General features: G+C 40.7%; 1 protein-coding gene across 6 annotated transcripts in view; it reads right to left on the bottom strand.

The window, feature by feature from the left end:
* DMTF1 (cyclin D binding myb like transcription factor 1) overlaps window positions 1-25146 on the bottom strand; it is a 56230-nt gene that overhangs the window by 13698 nt on the left and 17386 nt on the right. For 5 of the 6 annotated variants that reach the window (XM_073328679.1, XM_073328680.1, XM_073328678.1 and 2 more), the window contains 7 exons: window positions 23386-23462; window positions 21682-21839; window positions 19251-19283; window positions 17927-18036; window positions 14223-14451; window positions 12496-12647; window positions 6738-6953 (listed from right to left, as the gene is read on the bottom strand). In XM_073328679.1, coding sequence (XP_073184780.1) covers window positions 6738-6953; window positions 12496-12647; window positions 14223-14451; window positions 17927-18036; window positions 19251-19283; window positions 21682-21839; window positions 23386-23462 — 975 coding nt within the window. The remainder of the gene's footprint in view (window positions 1-6737; window positions 6954-12495; window positions 12648-14222; window positions 14452-17926; window positions 18037-19250; window positions 19284-21681; window positions 21840-23385; window positions 23463-25146) is intronic. The other variant, XM_073328683.1, reaches the window with a different exon arrangement.

Raw genomic sequence — 25146 nt, 5'->3', positions numbered from 1 at the left:
AGATGATTAAAAGGTTTGGAAACCATGCCTAGCAGCAGGAGGCTCACGGAGCTCAATCTACGTAGCTTAAAGTGAAATTTAAGGGGTGATTTGATCACAGTCTAGAACTACCTCCATGGGCAACAGAAATTTGTTAAGTTGTTTTCAATCTAGCAGAAAAAGGTATAACAAGATCCAAAGGCTGGAAGTTGAAACTGGACAAAAATTTGCCTTATTTCTAATCTGAATTTAACAGGGAGGATAATTAAGCAATGGAAAGATTTACCAAGGGTTATGGTAGATTCTCCGTCACCGGAAATTTTAAAATCAAGATTGGACATTTTTCTAAACTATATTTTGTAGTTTAACCACAGCTATTGGACTTGAAGCAGTAATTAATTCAGGGAATCGCTATGGCCTTAAAATCTATGAATGTCTGATCTGGGGAGAGAGAGAAGCAAGAGTCATGGTTTATGCCAAGTTGTGTTTCCAGAATTATGGACACTTTCTGCTGTCCAGTGGTTTGGGATTAGTATTCCCCCGAGTATTAGTGCACAGAATCTGAACTCATGCCTGCACTCTCTGGAGCAGGTAAATAAAAGTGACATTTTAAACCTTCCGTTTCGAGGCACTGTATCAGCAGGGAAGCACAGCAGCACACATTTTTCAGCATTTTTGTTTGAATTGTGTGACAGTTCTGCCAAAAGAAATATGCTCACTTTAAAGGAGACCTGCAAAAAGAAACAAAAGGGTGTGCCCTCTTCTTCTGGCTTCTTTATGATGCACAAACAACGCCCCTGCACCTTGCCAGTGTTTGTTTTTTATAGTGGAAATGCAGGTCTTATCTGCTTTGGAAAACTCTGACTGGAGAACTGGTGGGAAAAACATTAGAAGTACCCAGGAAGCAAATGTGATTCTACTTGTATAGCTTATTTATTCCCCTTCCTGTATGGGAATAAGCTATGCTGTATACACACTTTTGTACCAGTATCACTGTATTCATACAGGGAGCTTGTGCCACTTTAACGAAGTAGAGTTAAAGCAATATAACCTGTATGTGTAGACAAGCCCTGAGTGAATGTCTGAGAGAAGGGAATCTTAAACCTTCTCATCAACACCTCCCCTGCAATTAATGTCTTGGCTCCAAATCCACCTCTCTGAGACCTGCAGCAAGTCCTCCTCCAGAACCAGGAAAACCAGACTTGACATTCCTGCTATTTCCAGATAGAATTTTTTTTTTTTCAAGTGAGGTACACAGTTTTTTTAATACAACAAAAGCAGCAAAGGAGGACACAACTCCTTTTTGGTTTTTCATTTGTAGGTCATCCTTAAATTGTTTCTATTGCTGCCTGGTTTCTCTAGCTGAAAGCTCGCAGCCTTGTTGTCCCTTAGGATATGTTTCCATCTAACTTTTATGAATGTGATTCTTTTCCCCTTTTCTTTGTCTTATGCTGTTTCATCTGCTGCAGATGGAACTACTAAGAACTCTTAGCCCTGGTCTACACTTGGGGGGGAGTTGATGTAAGGTACGCAACTTCAGCTACAAGAATAGCATAGCTGAAGTCAACGTACCTAGATTGACTTACCATGGTGTCTTCACACCGGTGAGTCGACTGCCACCGCTCCCCCATCGACTCTGCTTGCGCCTCTCGCGGTGCTGGAGTTCCAGAGTCGATGGGAGAGCGCTCAGGAATCGATTTATCGCGTCTAGACTAGACACGATAAATTGACCCCCAATATATCAATTGTCACCCGCTGATTCGGCGGGTAGTGTAGTCCTACCCTTAGCTGCCTCTGAAAAGGACATTCAAAACACTAAAATGCCCAGTAATTCTTTTGAATGATCTTCCCAATGAACAGCTAATGTAAAGAATAAGGAAAAAAGGGCACAGTAAACAATATTTAACTCTTTGCCCCAGTGGTGGCAAAGTGAAACAAGAGGTAGAAAATATTAATTTACAGTTTATGAGTTTAAGTGAAAACAAAAGGTAGTAAATTTCCAGAAATTCGAAAGAACGATTAAAAACTTACATTGCAGTAGAGCCCAGAAGCTGCAAACCCTATGTGCTAGGTACCATACAAACACATATGAAGTAGGGATGAAGTAGTGTTTAATAAAAGTAACTGTTTAAACTATTAAAATTGTATCAGTTAAACATTTAACTGTTAACGAGTTCAAAACATAAGCATGGGAAATAGGAGTGTGAGGGGTGCTATAGCACCCCCATATTTTACATGGGGCTCTGGCTGCCGCCCTGCACCAAGGGCTCCACTGCCAGCCCCATGTCCCGGGGGCCCCAACTGCTGACCCCGAGCCCAGCCCCCTTACACCGTCCAGGTCCCCTGCTCCCGGAGACATGGCTTTGCTCCTGGCCCCAGCTTTTTGGGGGGGGTGGGGTGGACAGGGGTAAGGGGACTGGCTTTCAGCACCCCCACTATTAAAAATGTTCCAGCGTCACTGGTTCACAATGAATCTACCACACATATATATGATCTTTGTCAAGTGCCTTTAGTAACAACATAAACAGCCAATCTTGTGTGTAAAACCCACTTTTTTGTTTAACCTTTTACATAATATCCCTAGCGTCCAAACCCACAAAAACTCTGATTAGAATTTCACCTCTACTACTGATTTTTGTTAAGAAAAATTAACATGTTCATATACTCTGGTGTCAGTCTTGTGTGCAGCCGATTAACAGCAAGGCCAGCGTTGGAAAACACATGTTCTGCAGGCACAGACATTCCTGGAATGCACAGGTAATTTTCTGCCAGTTTTCCAAGCCTTGGAAAATGCTGTGCATTGACTTTCCACCCCTCCAGTGGACTGCATTCCAATGAAGGACAAAGTTCCCTGAATTAATTTTACAGTTCATTTTCTACTGCATTCTCCTTTTTGGTATAATCACCACCTAAAAGCATCACTATAGCACTCTTCTGAGTTTCACGCATTTTTTATGGCACTGGCTCACCCGGTTCAGCACTTCTTGGTTCAGCCCTAGCACTCAGAGGTTCTTCTATTTCTAACATCGATGCAAGTTGCAGAAGCTTTGCTTTTTGGACAACAGGCGAAAGAAACCGCATGTGTTTATGATGTAGCTCTAACAAGGAGGCAATAAGTGGAGGTTTGGCAGGATTGGTAGGTTTCATGTGATGCTCCAGAGAACAATGAACAGCCGCCTTGAAATCAGCGACTTTTTCCTTTTGGACAGCAGCTTTGCTTCTGAGGTGAGTTTGGAGAAGATTGTTGCAAATTGAATAAATATTTGAAATTGACACTGACTGTTCTGCAGACATGGCAGTTGTAGCGCATTTTAAAGCCGAAAGTACTGGTAAAATATTCTCTATTAATTGCCAATGCTCGTCTTGTAGCTGAAGCATTTGGGCATTAGATTGTTTTGTTACAGAGCTATCTGAAAGCGCAGCTGTTATTAGCCCAACTTTGCTCACCGAGTCTTTCGAACATGTCATCTACTGAATTCCAGCAAGTTTTACATGACTGGATCAGATGGTGTCGCTTACCCTGAAGCTGTGTTTGTTTTCTTTCAAGTGCTTTTGCAGCCACAGTGCTGTGGTGGAAGTGTGCAACTAGTCTACTTGCAGCTGCAACAGCATGATCCACACTACTTGAAGAAAACCCATCATTTATGGCTAGTTGCAAAGTATGGGCAAAACAATTGACAGATTCCCATGTAACATACCTTGGTGTGCGAGCACAATGTTGCTTGCATTATTGGATGATTTAGTTGGGGATTGCTCCTGCTTTGAGCAGGGGGTTGGACTAGATGACCTGCTGAGGTCCCTTCCAACCCTGATATTCTAAGATTCTATGATTGTGTACGCACACCAAGACACGGCATGCCAGACCCCATCTTTCCACTGTAGTGTTTAATTTTTCAGCAAGGTTTTCCGCTATGTGTCGTTCTGCTATACTTTCGGTTTGTAGAACGCGGATCGAAGCTCCCAATTTTCAATATAATGGCAAGTGACAGTCATATAGCTTTCTGTAGTTAATGCTGTCCGGCAGTCAATGGTGAAAGCTACTTTACTGGCATTTTCCAATTTTTCCCAGACAGACTTCACACAGTCTTCATAGCACTTCTCTAGTTGCAAGGTTACAGTCTGTCTCACAGGCACATGGTATTCAGGTTCTACAAAACTCATCAATGCACGAAAACCTGTACCCTCAATGACACTTACAGGCAGCATATCTGTAGTGATCATGGTGCACAAAAACTCCGTTATTTTTCATCATGTTGTGTGTTGCATTTTCTTGAACTATCAGAAACAAACGCTGTCAGCGTTGCTTGATTTTTGTCTTCTTTTTCACATGAAACAGAGGGATGTTTCAGCTTCATATGGTTCAGCATTGCTTTGGTGCTGTTTACACACCTCAGCTCTATATTACACAGCTTACATTTAGTGGTGCCTTCGGTTGTTTTTGTGAAATGATTCCAGGCATTACTCCTTTTCGATTGCTCCATCTTCACTATGGAACCACAGTTACCAAAAATCACTATAACCTACATGATGTTGTTTGAAGGTTTAATGCTACCGAAGTGTGATGTCGGTCAGTGGCACTGGAACATTTTTAATAGAAGGGGTGCTGAAAGCTAACTCCCTTACCCCTGTCCAACCCTTCCACCCCCGCAAGCTGGGGCCAGGAGCGCGGCCGTGTCTCCAGGAGAGGGGGACTTGGACAGGGGGTAAAGGGGCTGAGGCTGGGTGCAGGGCCAGCAGCCTGGACCCTGGGCCAGCAGCAGAGCCCCATGTAAAACGTAGGGGAGCTGCAGCACCTCTGCACTCCTAGTTCCTGTGCCTATGAAGTCAGTTTCATAGCAATGGTCCCGACTCCTAACAATGCAGAACCTAGTTCCACATATACTATGAAAGGGTACTGCTGCGGCATTTTCAATGTGCACATTAGGCATTTAAATGTTAACTGAATACATTACTGTTAAGACTGATGCTTATTGGTTAACATTGTACATCCCTAATATGAAGACAGTCCCTACTCTGAATTATTTACAATCTCAGAATCTAAGTGGTATTTCAGTGATGGAGGGGCAAAGGAATACAAGCACATTCATACAAGTTGTATATATATTTTCATTTTAAAAAATTATAGATGCAATATTGACTATCCTCATTTGTCCTTCAAATTGGTATTGAATCTGCACTGTAGTAACCATTTGGCTCTGCTGCATACCATGGCACAGTTGTCATACTAGTGCAAATCCAAAATGCAGATGTACACAACGTGGGTCTTACTCCTGCAGTCAGTGTAACCCTGCTTTGTGTTAGCCTGGCACATCCACAGTAAGAGTAAACATATTGAAGTATGTTAATTTCCTTAATACAGACAGGGTCAGAGTCTTTCATTACCCTATGGTGAATGCGACTGAAAATTGAAGCAAAATCCTGTACTATCTGTGTGTGCAATGTACAGACTCCTCCTCTCTGAACTGGTTGCGCATATCCTTTAACATATCCAGTGCTGGTTGTTTTCTAGCATTTCAGACACCGTCTCAGATGTGTGCGAGGGAGGTCATGTACAGTAACATTATACTCAATGATTTCTGAACAAGAGTAGAAGGGGCTAAGGGCATGATAATTATTGTGTATTGTTGTCATAATAAACAACACACATAGTATTTTCCATCATAGGAACCTGTATAGACCCTGTGAGAAAGGTATTATTAGATTGTAAGCTTGGATGTGTGTGCGTGTACAGCATGTAACACAATGGGGCCCTGACTGGGACCTCTGGGTGCTACTGCAATACAGATACACACAATAATAATCATCATCTACAAATGATTTGTGCAGGGTCACATATCAAAATTGAGGTACAGCTGGAAATTGAACACAGGTTTCCCAACTCTCAGTCCTGTTCTATAACCACAAGATCCGAGTGGCACTCAGACCTAAATGCTGTAAGATACTTGCATTTCTTCATCATCTTTAGCGCCCTACTAAATTTATGGTCCATTTTGGTCAATTTCATGGTCATAGGATTTTAAAAATAGTAAATTTCATGATTTCAGCTATTTAAATCTGAAGTTTCACGGTGTCGTAACTGTGGGGATCCTGACCCAAAAAGTTGTGAAGGGATCCCAAAGTTACTGTGGGGGGGTTGCGGTACTGCTACCCGGACTTCTGCACAGCTGCTGGCAGTGGTGCTGCCTTCAGAGCTGGGAGGCTGGAGAGCAGTGGCTGCTGGCCAGGAGCCCAGTTCTGAAGGCAGAGCCACCACCAGAAGCAGCGCAGAAGTAAGGATGGCAGGGTGTGGTATTGCCACTCTTACTTCTGTGATGCTTCCTGCAGAGCTGGGCCCTCAGTCAGCAGCCGCCACTCTGTGGCCACCCAGCTCTGAAGGCAGCAGCGCAGAAGTAAGGGTGGCAGGGTACGGTGTTACCACCGTTACTTCTGTGCTGCTGCTGGCGGGGCGCTGCCTTCAGAACTGGGTGCTCTGAAGGCAGCGCAGAAGTAAGGGTGGCAATACTGCAACCCCCCTAAAATAACCTTGTGACCCCCCCTCCCCCGCAACTCCCTTTGGGGTCAGGACCCCCAATTTGAGAAACGCTGGTCTCCCCCGTGAAGTCTGCATAATATAGGGTAAAAGCACACAAAAGACCAGATTTCACAGTCTGTGATGTGTTTTTCATGGCCATGAATTTGGTAGGACCCTAATCATCTTAAAACAAGAAACCTTTAGGTTTTATTGTAGGACATAACAAGTATGAGTTTCAACTACTTACAGACATGAGTAATCTGGACTGGAATCTGCAAAGCTGCCATAGGACTCGGAGAGTTGCCTGCATTCTCCTCCAAGTGAGCCACTCGAATCTGTACATGCTGAACCCCTGAATTGGAGTGAGTGTTTGATAACCCACTTCCAGATTTGTTTTCCGAAAGCTGGTGCCCTGGGTTGTTTTTTTGGTTCTCATGCAGCTGTTTAAGACCTTTTATTAGCACTAAGGGAGAAAAAGAACATTCATTCTCAGACATGCTGAAGAGGGGCATTTGGAATCAACACTGTGCATCAGATTTCTGAGAAAGATCTAAACTGAGGGTCTCACCCGTTGGACTCTTCGTAACTTCAAGAGCCCCTGAGGTTTGAGAGAGCATGTGCTGCTGGTGGGGAAAGTAATCAAAGCCATCCAAGTAGAGCATCACTGATTTTCCGCCCCAAAGGGAGCACTCTCTGGAATACGGAAAAGAGTAAGTGCTCCCCTGTTGAGGTATACGTTAAGCGTCCAGAGCACAGAACAGGACCACAAACTCTTAACCAGATGGCTTCTCTTACTGCTGCCTTTGAAAACTAGTTACTAGCCCCATCCCATGATGTTTTCAGTGGCTGTGGGTGAGGCATGTGTCCATACGAAATAGGGATCTTCCTGAGCACTTACAGAATAAACATATTTCAAGAACAGTTCAGGCTCATGCTTCTTTGATCTGCCTAGCTAAAGCCAGAGCTACTGTTCACTGACTTGCAACAAAGACCATGTGGCAATTCTCTCAAATGATTAAAGGCTAGAGAGGAACTGGGAGGGAGACACTAAGCAGGGAGTTCCAGCATATAATAAAGGCTGGAAATGCTGCAAGGCCAGGACACCATGAATCCTGTGAGAGACTATGCAGCCTTCCATATGAAGCCCAGCTTTGCTTTTTTCAGTTGAGTCCCGGGAAAGATGATGCTTTTTCAAGGAGACATCACAGCCAGCATGGACCCTGGAAGAATGCGATGTATATCTGCTTTGCAGACTTGTCATCTGAAGATGAGAACCTTATCAGAACTGTTTGCACAAACAATTTGAGTGCAATTGCTGGTACTTCTTATGGGAGAAAGAACCCAAAGGATAGACAGAGGCCAGCATCAGACAGATCAATCAGCAGAACAGACAAGAAAGTGGTCTAGATTAACCATGAGTTTGTTAGTGTCTGGTAATTCCTATCTGTCTGTGTTCTCCACCTTTTGTTCTCCTTGTGTCTCATTCATCTCTTTAAGAAAAGGAGTACTAGTGGCACCTTAGAGACTAACCAATTTATTTGAGCGTAAGCTTTCGTGAGCTACAGCTACGATGCAACCGATGAAGTGAGCTGTAGCTCATGAAAGCTTATGCTCAAATAATTTGGTTAGTCTCTAAGGTGCCACTAGTACTCCTTTTCTTTTTGCGAATACAGACTAACACGGCTGCTACTCTGAAACCATTCATCTCTTTCTCTGCCTTTTGCTTTCCTTTCCATCTGACTTTCTCCCTGTTCTTCTTTCACTCTCTCTCTGTTTCTCTGTCTGTTCCTCTCTATCTAAGTATTTGTTTAAATCCAAACTCCAATCTAAATTCTCTCTCTCTTTGCTCTCTTTCTATCCTTCTAACAACAATCCTTCTGAACTAGAGGGTGTTTTATGCTGGCATGCGTTAAAAGACCAGCCTCCATTCCAGCTCTGCCTTGGGAAGTGGACTACTGTGACAAAGAGGCCCATTGGTGATTCACTACTCTGTGTCAGCAACTCCTATCAGACCCAACAAACTTGCTTCCTCTAATACTGCTGTCATAGAATTTATCTATAAAAATGTTGTCAGAGGTATCAAATGAAAGCTGGTGACACACTGGTCATTATTATTATTGTGAAATGTATGTGTTCAAACTATAGAGGAATTAGGGGTAGTTACTGATATTATGCTTTAACCAAACAAAGGGAGAATCTGGTTTCTTCCAGACTGGAAGGAAGGTAGCTAACTTCCTGTCTCTAACGTAAATTAAGTATTGTGGAACCAACACAAAAGAAGCTCCATTTGCTATTAAGACAACAGGAAAAAGAGGTGGGGGGGATGTAAATTCAACATGACAGCACGCAGGAGAACAAGCAACAGGGAGTACGCTTCAAAAGGACACACTTCAAAGGTTTACTGGCTTATACAAGGAAAGAAAAAGCACCCCTTTATCATCTATTTACTGAGGAAACCCCTTTGATGGTGTAGGGGTATTCTTGAAAATCTGGATCCTGGTTATGACAGAAAATCAGCAAGTGCTTCAGAAAAGCTCAAGTGACTGACTGTTTTAGACAAGGACTGTAGCCTAAATTTTAGTCTCCAGAAAGTGTGTTTTACTTTTGTTTTATTTGTAACCATTTTTGCTTCCATTATTCTTTCTCAGTACTCACTTGAATCTGTGAATCTGTATTCTTTGTTAATAAACTTATATTTGTTTTCACCACAAACAGGTTACAGTGCTGTGTTGTTATAAAGGACGAAAATATAAATTATTTGTATGCTAAAATTTGTGTATTAAAATTTTAAAAATATAATTAGGAAGGTAAAAAAAAAGAAATTGAAGAACAGCTAGCCAAAGACTCAAAAAGTAATAGCAAATTTTTTGTTTAAGTACATCAGAAGCAGGAAGCCTGCTAAACAACCAGTGGGGCCACTGGACGATCAAGATGATAAAGGAGCACTCAAGGACGATAAGGCCATTGCGGAGAAACTAAATGAATTCTTTGCATGGGTCTTCATGGTTGAGGATGTGAGATTCCCAAATTTGCGCCATTCTTTTTAGGTGACAAATCTGAGGAATTATCCCAGATTGAGGTTTCATTAGAGGTGGTTTTGGAACAAATTGACGAACTAAACAGTAATAAGTCACCAGGATCAGATGGTATTCACCCATCTCATTTTCTAAAGTACATCCAGATCTAAGCATGGATCTGAGTCCAGGAGAGTGAGTCAATACCCCATTGAAGTGGTTGGGATGAGGAAGGCTCAGTGTTCTCACCGCTTTTGTTAAGCAGAACATTAGTGCAGATACAGAGCAGAGCCTAACACAGGCATTGGAGTGGTCCCAGGATCAGGCAGAGTTTACCTTTTAAAGTACAAAGTCTGGTACTCATGTTTTCCTCTACCTCTTTCATTCTCTCCTTTCTGTTTTCCTGTCCCCCCACAAAAGCTGTTTTCTTTAGCATGATGGGGAGGGTGTATTTTTGGATGAACATAATTGTTTATGAACAATTGAACATAATTGTTTAAATGCAGAAATAATTTTGAACTTAAGGGTGTTGGCACATGCTAGAGGGTAGCAAGAAATAGGCAACATGGATTTGTCAAGAAAAAGATCATGCCAAACCAACCTAATTTCCTTCTTTGGCAGGGTTACTGGTCTAGTGCATAGGGGAGAAGCTGTGGACATGATCCATCTTGATTTTGACATAGTCCCACATGACATTCTCATAAGCAAACTAAGGAAATGTGCTCTAGATGAAATTACTGTAAGTGGATGCACAATTGGTTGACAGACCATACTCAAAGAGTAGTTAGCAATGGTTTGCTATCAGACTTGGAGGGTGTATCTAGTGGAGTTGTGCAGGGGTCAGTCCTGGGTCCAGTACTATTCAATATCTTCATTAATGACTTGGATAACAGAGCAGAGAGTATGCTTATACAATTTGTGGATACCACCAAGCTGGGAGGGGTTGTAAGCGCCTTGGAGGACAGAAATAGAATTCAATCTAATTCAATTCATCTGGAGAACTGGTCTGAAATCAACAAGATGAAATTCAGTAAAGACAAGAGCAAAGTACTACACTTAGGAAGAAAAATATATCAAACACACAACTACAAAATGGGGAATGTCTAGGTGGTAGTACTGCTGAAAAGGATCTGGGGGTTATAATGGATTTCATATTGAATATGAGTCAACGATATGATGCAATTACCAAAAAGGCTACTGTGGGGTTTATAAACAGGAATGTCATATATAAGATATGGGAGGTAACTGTCCCACTCAACTCAGCACTGCTAAGGCCTCAGCTGGAGTACTGTTTGCATTTCTGAGTGCCACACTTTAAGAAAAGACATGGACAAACTGGAGTCCAGAAGAAAGCATCAAAAATGATAAAAGGTTTAGAAAACCTGACCTATGAAGAAAGGTTAAAAAAAGCTGTGTATGTTTAGTCTTAAAAAAAAAAAATGATGAAGGGGGACCTGATAATCTTCAAATATGTTAAGGGCTGTTATACAGAGGTCTGTATAACAGCCACTAAAGGTAGGATAAGAAGTAATCAGCTTAATCTACAGCAAGAGAGATTTAGGTTAGGTATTAGGGAAAAATTTCTAACTATAAGGACAGTTAAGCCCTGGAACAGGCTTCCAAAGGAGGTTGTGGAATCCCCGTCATTGGAGATTTTTAAGAACAGGTTGGACAAACACCTGTCAGGGATGATCTAGGTCTAGAAATACTTGGTCCTGCCTAGGAGTTGAAGGCTGGACTAGATGACTTTGAGGTCCCTCCCAACCCTACATTTCTATGATTCTATGAATTTGTGAAGCAACAATATGTATCTCTATTTAGAGAGAGGTCAACACATTAGTCAGCTTTTAGTTTATATCCAGAAAAAAAACTGATAAATATTAAACTCTCTGTGCAAACTCAATTTCTCAGGAATCTATCACATTTTAGCATGTTTGAAAAATAAGTACATAATAAACAAGCTACAGAAACCTCAAATTTGGAGTATTTGTTTAAAAAAATATTGCATTTTTCAAAGTTCAGTCAAACAATTCCTAGTGTCAATTTGCATATAACATTGCAAAGAGAAATAAAACGTTCTCCCACCCTTGCAAAAGATGGGAGCAGACTAGTTCAAGAGGTTGCAGGACAGAAAGGATCAGTGCAATTGGTGAAAGCTCCAAGACACCAGATTCACTCTCCAATCCCCCACTGTAAACTTTCTACTGCAGGTAAAGTGGCACATGGCTCCTAGAAAGCCACCCATCTTCCCTTCTTGTTCCAGCTGTGATCCCTAGTGTAGCTAGCTGTGGGAGCAGCTCACATGTACAGGGTTGCAGACCCAGGCCTTTGCTTTTCTGACACTCAATTCAGTCTTCAGTGATACCAGTGGATATTCCCCACCCTGGAGAGCAAATAGCCTTCTGTCTGGTGAGTGGGGAACGGGAAGGGGGACTGCAGTCTGTTGATTCATTTTGTCTATTTAGATTGTAAACTGTCTAAGGCAGGGACGGTCTCTTACTATATGTTTGTACGGCACCAAGCACAGTGGGGCCCCACTCTTGGTTGTGGCCTCTAAGCATTCCTGTAATACAAATAATAAATACTAATAATTGTCATAGGCAGGTGTCCATTTACCAACGCAACTCCTTCCACAACTGGCATCCTGCTGGAAGATTTTACAGGGACAGCAAGGACTGAACAAATGAGCATGGAGACTAAACTAGCCTCTCACTCACTCAATCGCCCCTCCCGACCAGCACAAGGATAAAGGACATTAGCAGACAGACAGCGGTGGGGAAGCTTACACTGTCATTCTCTGTCCCTGCTCCGTTGACAACCAGGAGTCAAGCCCCGGGCTGTCAATATGGCATCTTTCATAATTACTAAGTTCACAATATTTTAAGGTCATAACTCCATTTAGGTTTAACAATACCTATTCCTGAGGAACCTGTGAAGCAGACTTTCTGAAGTCTTTAAAGAAGAGAACAAAACGTTTAACTAATACATTACCAGGGAATGAAACATCTTTGTGGTTTGCAATCTGTCTTTTAATTGTCCACCATTTACTCCGAAGCCACTGTGGTGAGCGGACACTGCTCCATCCTTCAGCCAGTAGATCCCAATTGATTTCATTTTCATCGGACACCTCAAGCTCTGCTATCCTGGCAGGGTTATAGAAAACAGGAATCTGTCAGAAGCTGCCATTAGGCCTTTAAGGGATGTTAGACATCTTTGCTCAAGAACGGATTTAGGCTTCCAAGGCTCCATGCTGCCAGATGTCAAGCGAATCACAGATGTCAGAGATGGATTAGACCTATTAGGTCATCCAGTCCATCTCCCTGCCAATGCAAGGTTGTTCTTCCTTCTATACCTATTGTAGTGCTCTGTCCAGTCTAATTTTAAACCTCCCAAGCAATGATGCTTGCAACGCTTCCCTTGGGAAACTATTCCCCTAATACATCTCATTGGCAGGAAATACTTCCTGATATTCAGCCTAAGCTTTCACTCTCTTAATTTCACCCCATCACTCCTAGTTACACTCTTCTTTTACCCTAAATAACATCCATGTCTCCTTAGTATGGACTTATGTCTCCCCTTAGATTTCTCTTAGGTAAGCTATACATAGTTAACTATTTAAATCTTTCCTCAAAATCAACCCCTCCAGGTTCTTCAGATGAGGGATTGTCTTCATATATGTAAGCAAATATCTAGCACACTGGGCTCTACTACAATCTGTAGAAATAATCATCATCTCTGAATTCTCTTCAATTTGTACAGTGTGCTGTGGAAGGGCTTTTGACTGTAGGCTGCACAAGCCCTCTTCATAGACCAAGTAGTTGTACTGACTACACTTGCTAGATAAAGGAACAATCCTAAAGGGATGAATTATGAATGACTGGACAGACTGTGAGAGACTAAATGCATCAATACTATTTGCACACCAATACTAAGAAACTTAACCAGGATGTATTGTAATTTACAGTCAGTCAGGTAAATCATTTTGAATGTATGTCATAAAGCAGTGACTAGTGCTCTGTAAATCATGCTTGGATTCCCTGCCTGTCTCCCCCTTTTATTGCCACCCAAGAAAATGATCAAATCATAACGAAAAATTGACTGGCTGAAAAATCTGAGTTAAAAGTATTCAAAACAGAAGAGGAACTGAATGGCTCAGAAGGTGTCTAGGGGACTATTGAGCCTTTCACCACTTGGTTATCAGTTCAACTCTAACTCAGATAGGGACCAAAGGTGGTGCCATCTGGTGCCTACATGAAATGAAATTGTGGTCTCAGTTTATTTCCTTGTGGACATGTGTCCACATCACAGAAACCACCACCACACTTGACCCTCGTTGGCAACCTCAGCAGAGAGGCCAAGGACTGAATGGGCAAGGAGACTGAACTCCCCTCCAGTTCAGAGCTGAAGCGCATTGGTGGGGCAGCGTGTGGGAAGCTTGCACGGTCGCTGCCTGTGCTGTACCTGTTCTGTGGAATAATAGAAGACTTCAGTCTCCAGGGCTTTCAATCTGACACCTTTCACGAGCACTAAAATTCACTAAAAAAACAAAAACAAAAATAATGTTCAATATGAAATCTCTGGGAAGTGTGAACACAGCAGCCATTTTTGGCGTGTTCTTGAGATCTCTTAGTGCCTGGGAAATCAGCAAAAGGGACCCCAATGGAATTCTACTAGTGTCACTTTTTTACTATGAAACTTTTTAAACTGAGAACACAAACCTCAAGATTAGATTTATTTCATCCTCCTTAGTCCATTCAGTTCCACCACTCTGTTTCCAGTTCAGATAGTTAAGCCATTTGGAGCGGCATTGCTTTTCAGAGCGTGTTCCGACCCGTTCTGCCACAGCAGCCCACGATACCCCTTGTGTGACAATGTCACCTGGCTCCGTGCTGGTTAGCTCATGTACCACTTCTGCTAGCCTCTTTTCTTCTTCTTCTGTCCATTTTCCTAACAAAATAAAGGACAAAAACATGCAAGTTAACTAACAATACAAGCCATCTTAATCTGCACAGCAGATATGGAACCATACGGCATTTTGTGATTGGAAGCGGCACTTCACAGTTTTCTGGAGTTTAAGCACTTGCATAACTGTAACGCACTGTACCTCAGGGGAACACCCAGCACCCCCATGTTCATCCTTGTAAAATGACTGTGTGGTATTCAATGCAAAGTTTGTCATGTTGGGTGTCTTCGGAAGGCTCATGATCCACTGAGCACTGCTGTTACCGTAATGTTATAGGTTATATAATTTCATGTATATAGTTATGAGGCTGCAAATGTATCCTCATGGCTTAAAGCAAGCCCAGGCAAAAACTCTCCAAGAACAGAAAGGCAGTTCACACCTCATCAGGGCCTCACATGAACATAGGACGCTGGCCTAGGTAACAACAAAAGGATCTGTTAGACTCTTGAGTGAGTCAGCCCCCTTCTTTTGGTCAGTTTGGGACTGCAGTGAGGTAATACTCACTTGATTCTGAAGGGGGTGGGGCAAAGCCAATAGGGAAGAAAAGACATGAGAAAAGGTAGAGGCATTTGCCATGCTCTTCTTCTCTCTTCCACCTACATCTACAGACACCACACCAAGCGACTGAAGGGCTGATCAAAGGGCAGAGCCTGGCTAAAGAGCGAGCAACCAGCCAGCCTGTGGTGGGGATAGCTCACTGGTTTGAGCATTGGCCTGCTAAACCCAGGGTTGTGAGTTCAATCCCTGAGGGGGCCATTCAGGGATCTGGAGCAAAAATTGAGGATTGGCTCTGCTTTGAGCAGGGGGTTGGACTAGATGATCTCCTGAGGTCCCTTCCAACCCCGATATTATATGATCTAAGTTTGTAAGGGCATTGAAAGTGTTAAGATCAGCTTAGAATGTGTTTTGCTTTTATTTCATTTGACCAAATCTGACTTATAATCTATCTTTATAGTTAATAAATTTGTTTGTTTATTCTACCTGAAGCAGTGCATTTGGTTTGAAGTGTGTCAGAGGCTCCCCTTGGGATAACAAGCCTGGTACATATCAATTTCTTTGCTAAGTTGAAGAACTCATATAAGCTTGCAGCGTCCAGCGGGCATAACTGGACACTGCAAGACGGAGGTTCCTAGGGTTGTGACTGGGACTGGGGATACTGGCTAGTGTCATTCGGTTGCACAATCCAAGGAGAAGCTTACATGCCAGAGGCTGTGCGTGAACAGCTCAAGAATGGGGGTTCTCACAGCAGAGCAGGGTAAGGCTGGTTCCCAGAGTCAAGGATTGGAGTGATCTAGCAGATCACTGGTCTGGATGACACCAGAATGGAACATCACAGCAACATCAAACAGTCCTAGTGTCCTAGACTAATATAGGAGTTGCCCCATGTACTAGATACATCGCTTTGATGGTCAGATGTTCCAACAGTACATCATTAACTCATTCAAATGCTTATTGGTCCACTGCAGCAGGGAACTGTTTAATTGTTTAAAGGCAACATCTGCCTGTCAGCAGTAAAAATGGGAATATTCAGGAGTTATACTGTGAAAACCAAGCATACTCTGTTCTAGTTATCATCTTCCACATTCAAGTTCCTCCCTCCACTACCTATTTATTTGTATGCCCATCAGCATAGTATGTTAATGCTCTCCTCAATCAAACAAGATACTGCTTCCTCAGAAATACCAGAAGGAGACACACACCATATCCCAACTAACAGACGGGAAGCCTCACCATCTCCCATTATGAATCTTTACACCATCAAGCCACTTTACACCATCAAGCCACTTCTAGCTCAATGCTAATTTTTCTGCACACACAGCCTTATCTTCCAGTGCGACTGGTCTGGCCAAAGCTGTTTCTGGCCTGAAACAAGAATCAGGAATTGGCAGAGACTGTGACAATAAGTCACGTCAAGAATGCGAGACTGAGCAGATAAGCAGATACCAACAGACAGGTTAGGAGAGACTCCCTTCCAAGAGTCTTTCCCAGCCTCACGTCCTAGTGACCAAAAACCCTCTTTTGGTACATCCAGGAGCCCCACTGAGCTCCCCTCCCGCAGGGGACTTCAAACCTAGAACTTAGGTCACCAGTTAGCTATCTCAGTTAGGAGTTACACACCTGGAGATTAGCCAAGTTGTAAAGGTTTGAATTCTGATTCACAAATGTTTTTACAACTTTAATTCCACAAGACTCTCTGGCAAAAATATAATTTCCTTGGAACAGTGACATTGGTGAAGCAAAGAAACCCAGCCATGAGATGATTATTAGGCTCTCATCTCAGTGTAGCCACTGATTCACTTTGTGATCTCAGGCAAGTCAACCTGTCTGTAAAACTGAGTAAAAAACTGAGACATCACTGAAAATAAGGGGACAGATCCCTGGGGAGAAAAATCACAATACATTGAAGAGCACCTCAATCTATATTTAGGGATTGTTATGGAACAGTGTATTCAGTTTTGGGTCACTGATTCCTAACATTAAGTGGTGGTTAAGTTATCAACCTATTTTAGGGCTTTCTACAGCACACATCATGATAGCATCCAAGCATGTACATTGCATCTGCAGTAAAATATCCTTATGATTTTGAGTCAACATTATGGATTAACCTCTTGCCATCAAAACGCCTCATGGTACAAGATCATAAAATCTCACAAACTGAGCAGTCCAGCTGTCAGTGTTTGGATGCGAAACATGTAAGGAAAAGCCTCAGTGCGACAGGAAGTAATGCTGGTGATTCAGTCTGTGTGCCACATTCACTCTGGGTCAGTACTGAAACGATGTTCCAGCATGATGCAAAGTACTTCTGCTAAAAATGCTGACTTTCAGATGAGACATAAAACCACAGTTCCAGGCCCCCTGAGTGTCATTAACAATCCCATGGGAAAATTACATGGGTATTAAATCCAGAGTCCTGGCCAAATTTCAAGTGGGTAATTATATACTGGCTACCTAATTTTCCCCTTCATTTTAAATGAAGTATATTTCATTTCCTGTCCTACAATTTTGTGCAGTGTTGATATGTGCTGTTTAATAGTTTCTTCATTTTAATTCAGCAATAACTACAATTTAGCACTGAGTGAAATGACACCCATATATAGAGAGAGAAAGTTTGTAAAAATCCTATGATTAAAATGTATCAAATACTTTGTAATTCATCTTGATGAAAAGTACCATAGGAACATCAGAGCTCAAGATTGTTATTAAAGGCCTACAAAAAAGTTACATATACATTGTAATTTTTTTTGCCCTTTGTGACCTGAAATTAGAAATAAAAAGACTTAAAATAAAAAAGTTACCAAATTTTATGCTAAGCTTCAGCCTGAAGTGAATTTCCTAGAGCATAGGAAATCTCTAAAAACAACAGAAAGAGATAACAATGAAGAAGTTGACACAGCCTTAACTAGAATATCCTTTACTGACACCACTATACTACCATACCTGTGTGTTATAATACCATACCTGTGTTGCAGGTGTCCTTCATCAGCCTACATCGATCTTTTACAGATGAAGCACTTCTTCCCAGTGCAGCGCCTATTGTTGCCCAATCATTACCATGCTTTATTCTTAACCTAAGTGAATACAGTCTGTTAGCATTTTGTTCAAATGACTGCCACACCTATATTGTGTGGTGGGGAATAATAAATGTTATATTACTGGAGTGTGAGCACTGTCCCACAGTAGATGGGACTGGTCAGAATGGCAAAGTTTTATTCCTAATTCTTGCTGCTTATTTGTCACATTATGCTGGAAGCCATTTAGCCTGGCCATGCCTCAGTTTATCCATCTGTAAAATTTACCTGCCTCACAGGAATGTTGTGAGGCTTAACTAATTATTGTTTGAAACATGTTTTGAGATTTTCAGATGAAAGGTCCGACTCCCATTCCAAATTCTTATCTATTCCTATGGGGAGACTTTGCATTTAGTACAGAGAATATTCATAAAGCCTGGTATAATAGGTGCTGAAAAACTGGGAATTCTATAACTCACCTCCCCAGGAAGCCAGTTTACACTGCATCTTGCCTCACTACTTTCCTATTTCTAAAGCTTATGCATTCCCCTTCCTTCACCACTTCTCAGAGTGGCTTAAAATATTAACCATGGTTACTTATTCATTTCAATTTATTATGAACCCATCTGGAACTCCAGGTGCCTTACAAAACGCATAGAAACTTCAACTAGATTTATATCCAAACAAAGTAACTCCCACCTTAAATCCTCCATTCTTCCCATCAATGCAAGCTGTATCCTAATCAACCCAATCAATCCTTAAGGAAAAGCCTGGGAAAACAGATAAGCCTGAAGAATATCCTTGGTTCTGTCACACCAAGGGTGTGTATTCCAGATTCAAGGACCCTCACTGATGTCTTGGTGAAGTCTCCCAACATCTGTTTTCATAAGGGGAATCTTATGCTTGACCATTCAACCATCCTTACAGCTAACCACTGCTCAAGCTCTCTAAAGAAAGAAGACCAAACTACTCTCAGTTATACTTATGACAATCTGAAGTATCACTGGTTTCAATAGAATACATCAATCTTAGTTTGGCTAAGTGCTGTATTTACATCTGTAAATACATGCTGAGTAGGAATTGGCCAGAAAGTGGCTTTCATTGCTCTTCAAACTACTCTGGTGCAATACTACTTTGTAGAAAAGAGTTATTGCAGTCAATTTACCTATGATCGCTGAACTGAAATGTTCATAGTAAAACCTTTATAAAATTCTTTTTTTTAAAAACTGTTGTTACAAATAAATTAGATAAGATCTTGTGAATGCAAAACTTACTCCTTGAGCTTTTCAATTTCTTCAGGAGTATACCTATGCAATAAATAAGAAGAACATTACTTAGAACAGAAACATTCACTTTTGTGTTGGTAGTAGTACATTGTGCATGGTTAACAAAAAGAAAATTTCTAACTGAGGGAAACAATCTGAATATTTAAACGCACATTAAAGGTAAATTATTTATCTTTGTTCATTTCTAAACACGTTTGGATCTCTTCACATTTAGTTTCACACTGGTGTAACTCCTTCAATTTCAATGGATTTACTTCTCAGGTATAAGAAATCAGAATTAGGCCCACTTATGCCTTAAAGAAGGGCTAGTTCTTCACAGCACATCTTCTACTTAATTCGGTGACTGTCGTAATGATACATTTGTGGCAATAAACACCACTAACACTTAGCACTCCAATCGCACTTCTCCTCTTCAAAGACCTTTATAAACGTTAACTAAAATCCTATCCATCACCCTAGGGGGATAAGTATCTCCATTACTTTACAGTTAGGGAATCCAAGGCAGGGGGATTAAATGAATTGCCCTCTAAATCAGGTCAGAGACAAGATTAGTACTCAGCAGTTCATGGCCTGGCTTTTAGTTCTGTGCCCACTTCACAATGCTCTCCACATCCTGGTAATCCTTTTATAGTGAATACGATCACAGATGCCTTAGGCTCCAATCCTACAGTAGGTTGCACCAATGCAGTCCCATGCACCGATGTGAAATTCTACTGGAGTCAATGGAACAGTGTGCTAGCATATCCTGATGCAGGATCAGTCCTTTGGAAGCTCTTATACAAAATTATGGAAAGGAAGGGATTAAGAAGGAAAGAGAAGGTCTTATATAAATCCGAGGTGTCTGCAAAGGGCACAGAAAAGATAACTGGCCAACAAATCCCTGCCTCTAATGGGATGTTGTTTTTATCTTGAACATACATCTCCCTACAGTAGTGGACAAGCAATGGGATCACATTTCAGAGAATGTGAAGTCTGGGAAGTCACAAAAAGGAAGGAAAAACAAGATGAGTCCTTTGTTAGCACCTAGCTAACTAATCCCACTGATTTAAACAAAGTACCAGAAAAAGAAATCTAAAAAGATTGCAAAGCTTAGGTCAAAGAGAATCATCCCATCTGATGGAAAAGGACACAAGGAAATGTACTGAACTACCGGCAGGAGACATTAGCATCCACTGCCTGGACTGACCTGCAGGATGCAGGAGAAATGGCTTTTCATCTGAATGTTTTATGTTTCTAAGTTTTCACCACTGTGAAAGTTCTTCAATAACTTAAATGGTTAATGCGAAAAAGCATTAAAAAAATGCTATGCATTCTTTAAAAAAAAAGAAAGTTTGTAGATTGCTTCTTCTAGATTCCACTTCTTGAGCTATACCATCAAAATTAAATCAGCCAACCATGATTTTTTTTGTTTGCTTTTAATTCCCCATCTCCCTCCCATTTAGAGAAACAGCCTTCTCTAACAGACTGAGCTCAGTACCAGGAGCCAGGAACTACTGATTTCTAAAGCTGACTCAACATTCAGTTGTGTGACATCTTGGGGAAGTCATCTACACTTTCTGTTTATCTATTTGTTAAAATGCAGGAGTGTTTAGAGAATAGTTAACCTTTGTTAAAGCAGGTTTCAGAGTAACAGCCGTGTTAGTCTGTATTCGCAAAAAGAAAAGGAGTACTTGTGGCACCTTAGAGACTAACCAATTTATTAGAGCATAAGCTTTCGTGAGCTACAGCTCACTTCCTCAGATGCATATCGTGGAAACTGCAGCAGGCTTTATATATACACAGAGAATATGAAACAATACCTCCTCCCACCCCACTGTCCTGCTGGTAATAGCTTATCTAAAGTGATCATCAGGTGGGCCATTTCCAGCACAAATCCAGGTTTTCTCACCCTCCACCCCCCCACACAAATTCACTCTCCTTTGTTAAAGCAATGTTTAGAAAAGTAAAATAGTATTTGCTAACAAACGTGCTATCAGTGTTATCAAATACAACAAGCATGGTTGCTTGTGTGTTCAATATACAATAAATTAATTCCATAAATTCACAAAAATAGCTGAAGCAATAACATGGAGCAACAGCAATGGGCTGCATGGCCAGTAATTCATCTCTGTGCATGTACAAAGGCTACACTAGAGATCAATGGAAGCTCTTATACAAGTTCTGACAAGACTTTATATCAACAGAACCAAAAAGGGAGGGAGCTTGACTTTTTTTCCCCCTAGGCCTAATAAATCTCATGGCTACAGCCTCTAGTCTTGCTTCTCAACTACCTCTCAGTTGAAAGGAATTTACCTTTTTCCCCCCCAAAATGTCATTTTCATTACTTGAAGTGCATGTAAAATAAAAAACAAAAACCCAAAACAAAACACATGACCCTAATGATACCAATCAAGCCATGCATCATTATAGGTTTTCATACTTTCCAACATGGTTTCTGTCATCATACATGCGAAGAACTCTTCTGTAAACTGCAAAGAGAGGCCGGTTCAGACCCCATGCTATGGTCCTGTAGAAATCTTTTCGTTCATCTTTTGACATCTCAAAGATAATTTCAGTGGCATCTTTTATTCCACGGGCCTACATAGATCACATTTTAAAAAGAGATTTTAGACAAAATTGTGTATCATTGACAAACAGAACTTTTAAAAATGAGAAGGTTGGTACATTATTCTGAAATTCATGGGAGATATTTCATAAAACTATAGGTCAAAATTGTAAACTTAGATTCCTAAATTAGACAACTGAATCTATATTTGCCCAAATAAGTGCAGAACATCACTGAAAAACAGACCATTTATTCAGAGGCCCAAACATGCATTTAAGTGCCTAATTTCCATACAAGTTTGAAAATTCTAGTAAATGTATATTTTGTGGTAAAAAAAAAATCAATGTCAAATCTGAGAATATCACACAAAATAAATCTAAACTGACACTGTTTAGTTCATGCACTGGGGTTTTTGTAAGGAGAAAGAAGTTTCACAAACAATCTGAAGAAATGCTTTCATAAAAAAAAATCAATGTAAAGCTAATTTTAAGGCAGTGGTGCCCAACCTTATTACACAAGAGGGCCACATAAATCTAAGCACAACCTTGTGTACAGATTCTACATATTTTAATTAGATTTAAAGTCACCTGTATTGATTTATATTTTAAGTTCAGCTTGTTTAGTATGTATTTAGATAGGTTGTTTCTATATACAGTATTGTCTAGTTACACACTGTATAAACTAAAATGATGTAAACATGATGACAAAATGCTGATCAATCATTATTCTGTTGAAGCAGGCCGCCTGAAACTCTCTGGTGGGCCATGTACGGCCCATGGGCCGTATTTGGGCACCCCTGTTTTAAGGTAAGATATTTCTTTACATTGATGGAAACCCAAACAAAGCTTAATTGTGATAGCAAATGAGAACGAGAAAGTGAACTTGATTATAAAAGAAAAACAAAACTGACCAATTTAGTTTAAGTGAAGTAAAAAAGACAAGCAAACATCAGAAATGGGGATAAGGTACGGTAAATTATATTTCACAAACCATTTCAATGCTAATCCAGAGGGTTATTATTAACCCAAGAAAGAATTGAGACTTTAATTTGACCAAGCTAAATAAAAAAGGCATGTACATGTGCACAATTTTGTGATTATAAATTCTAATACCTGTGCAGGTAGGTGTTAGTACTGGAAAAGGTACACAGAGGTGTTTGCACATGCCCTAGTGAAGACTGGATCTAGCCCCTTCTGTAGGTGTAGATTCTTCTCTTGATGTGGCCATGATTTCCATGGGAGTTACACATGTTCAAGGGAAGATCACACCACTCGAGCACACTGATGTAAAATTTTACAATGAATTATTCTGAGCATGCAAACTGGAAGTGTTGTGAGACGATCTGGCAGAGCCTTAAACCCTAAGTATGATTACAATAAAAATTATATTTACTGATTTAATGCATAAGAAACATTTTTGTGTATTTCAGACAGGCAATAATCAGTTCTACTACAAAATGATCAAAATAAGCCCATCTGCATGCTCTTTGGAAGTTCTACAGAAAGTTAGTTTCAAATAGGATATAGTAGAAACAGCATAACCAGTTAAACTAGCAGACTAATGTACTGTAATTCCTACCTTTAAATAACGTTCAATGTTACTCATCAAAATGTCGATTTCTTCCTTTGACCACATTCCCTGCTTCCATTTATGGCCTTAAAATGGACAAGACAAACTAATCACAATGCTGGAGGCCAGCAAGGTGGGGGAAATCAGAATACATTATTTCCTTACTGAAGTAATTAACAAAGAAAAACATGTAGTAGTTACAAACTAACTAGAACCATTACGTAGCAGAAATTACTCTATTTGCTAAGCAACTAGTTTTCATGTTTGATGGCTTCAGTATCACCAAGCCCAAGAGTTCAAAAAAAAAAAAAAAAAAAAAAAAAGGATCACAAGATTCTGATGATTTTAAGCCACCTAAAAATAAAATTGGGGTTGTTTCTATTTGGTGTCTGGTTTTTTAATCTTTAGAGTGCATTCAAGTCACATGTTTAGGCTTTTCTCTGCAACCATGAGGACTGGAAGCTTTTTTTTTTTTTTTTTTAAATAAGAATGAAAGCTGAGATTCTCATGTATTTACATGACTAAATGAGCCAGGGCCTAAAGAAAAACAAATATCACGAGACTCACAATAAAATTGTGACACTTGGCAACACTGCAGCCTTATGTTATGGACCTTATCACTTCCAACCATGCCTGTGTAGTGCTAACTGCTGTTGGTGCTCCCCATGCAGTCAATGGTAATAAGCTCTATGCCTAATTAGAGTTTGCAGAATTGGGCCCAGTGTCATTATTATCTGTATTGGGACTAGTACCTAGTGGTCACAATCAGAACTGAGGCCTCGTTGCATGTGTTGTATTTCCTGAATAAAAATGCAAATCAATACAAACAAACATTAAGCAGTAATTTCAATACCATCTAAGCTTTTGGCTTTTTTTAAAAAGCAAAACCAATTCAATTTTATTCAGAGATAAGAATGCAAACCTTAAATACCATGATATAATAGCCAAGTGGCATTAAAAATAACTGCCCCTTTACTCTTGCCTACAGATATTTTCTCTCTTTTGTGCTCACAACACCTTTACTAGTGACAGATCACACGTAATTAAGGATACGCTCCTGACCCCCTTCAGGTACTGAATGCTAGCTACATGCCCATCTCTGCTCAGAAAAACCAAGTGTTTCCTTCTCAGCCTGATAATTACCAGCAAAACAATTTGGAGAAAATTGACAGAGCTTTTGCTTACTGAAATCTAATTATAAATCAAAAGTATCGTCATTATAGCTAATTCTGTTCCTGCAGGGTAGGAAAATGTTCTTACAACATGTCCCCAATCTTTCTCTTCCTCCCAAGCTACGTACAGAGACCTAGATGAGGTTCCAGAGGTAAATTACATCTATAGTTTATAGTTACAATTCTTTGTCATTTACATGATCATCTGAGCATATAAATCATCATGAAGAGGATACAGGGCTGCACTTTACATGGAATATCATCTAAATTGAGGAAAGGAAACCTTATATTATACCTTTGCTATGCTTGCCTACTTCTAGCCAACTTAAGCCAAGTTTAATATAATTTGACACAGGACTTGAAAAACCTATTTAGACACCTGTTAGCCAGGGGCATAAAAGTTGGTGGTACACACTGCCCAGGTGAGAAGCTCAGGTTCCACCTCCAAACTGCCGTGATGGGGGAATTCCTGGGATTCCTATAAGCATATTTTCTCTGAGAAAGGTGGCACCTGCCAGCAGGTTTCTGCCACTATCTCAGGGGTTCCCAAACTTTTTCATAATATGGGCTATAATTTAATGGAAAGATTGTTCCAGCA

This window comes from Lepidochelys kempii, chromosome 1 (genome assembly GCF_965140265.1).
Source record: "Lepidochelys kempii isolate rLepKem1 chromosome 1, rLepKem1.hap2, whole genome shotgun sequence".
Classification (NCBI taxonomy): domain Eukaryota; kingdom Metazoa; phylum Chordata; order Testudines; family Cheloniidae; genus Lepidochelys; species Lepidochelys kempii.
This window is presented reverse-complemented; position numbering and strand designations above follow the sequence as displayed.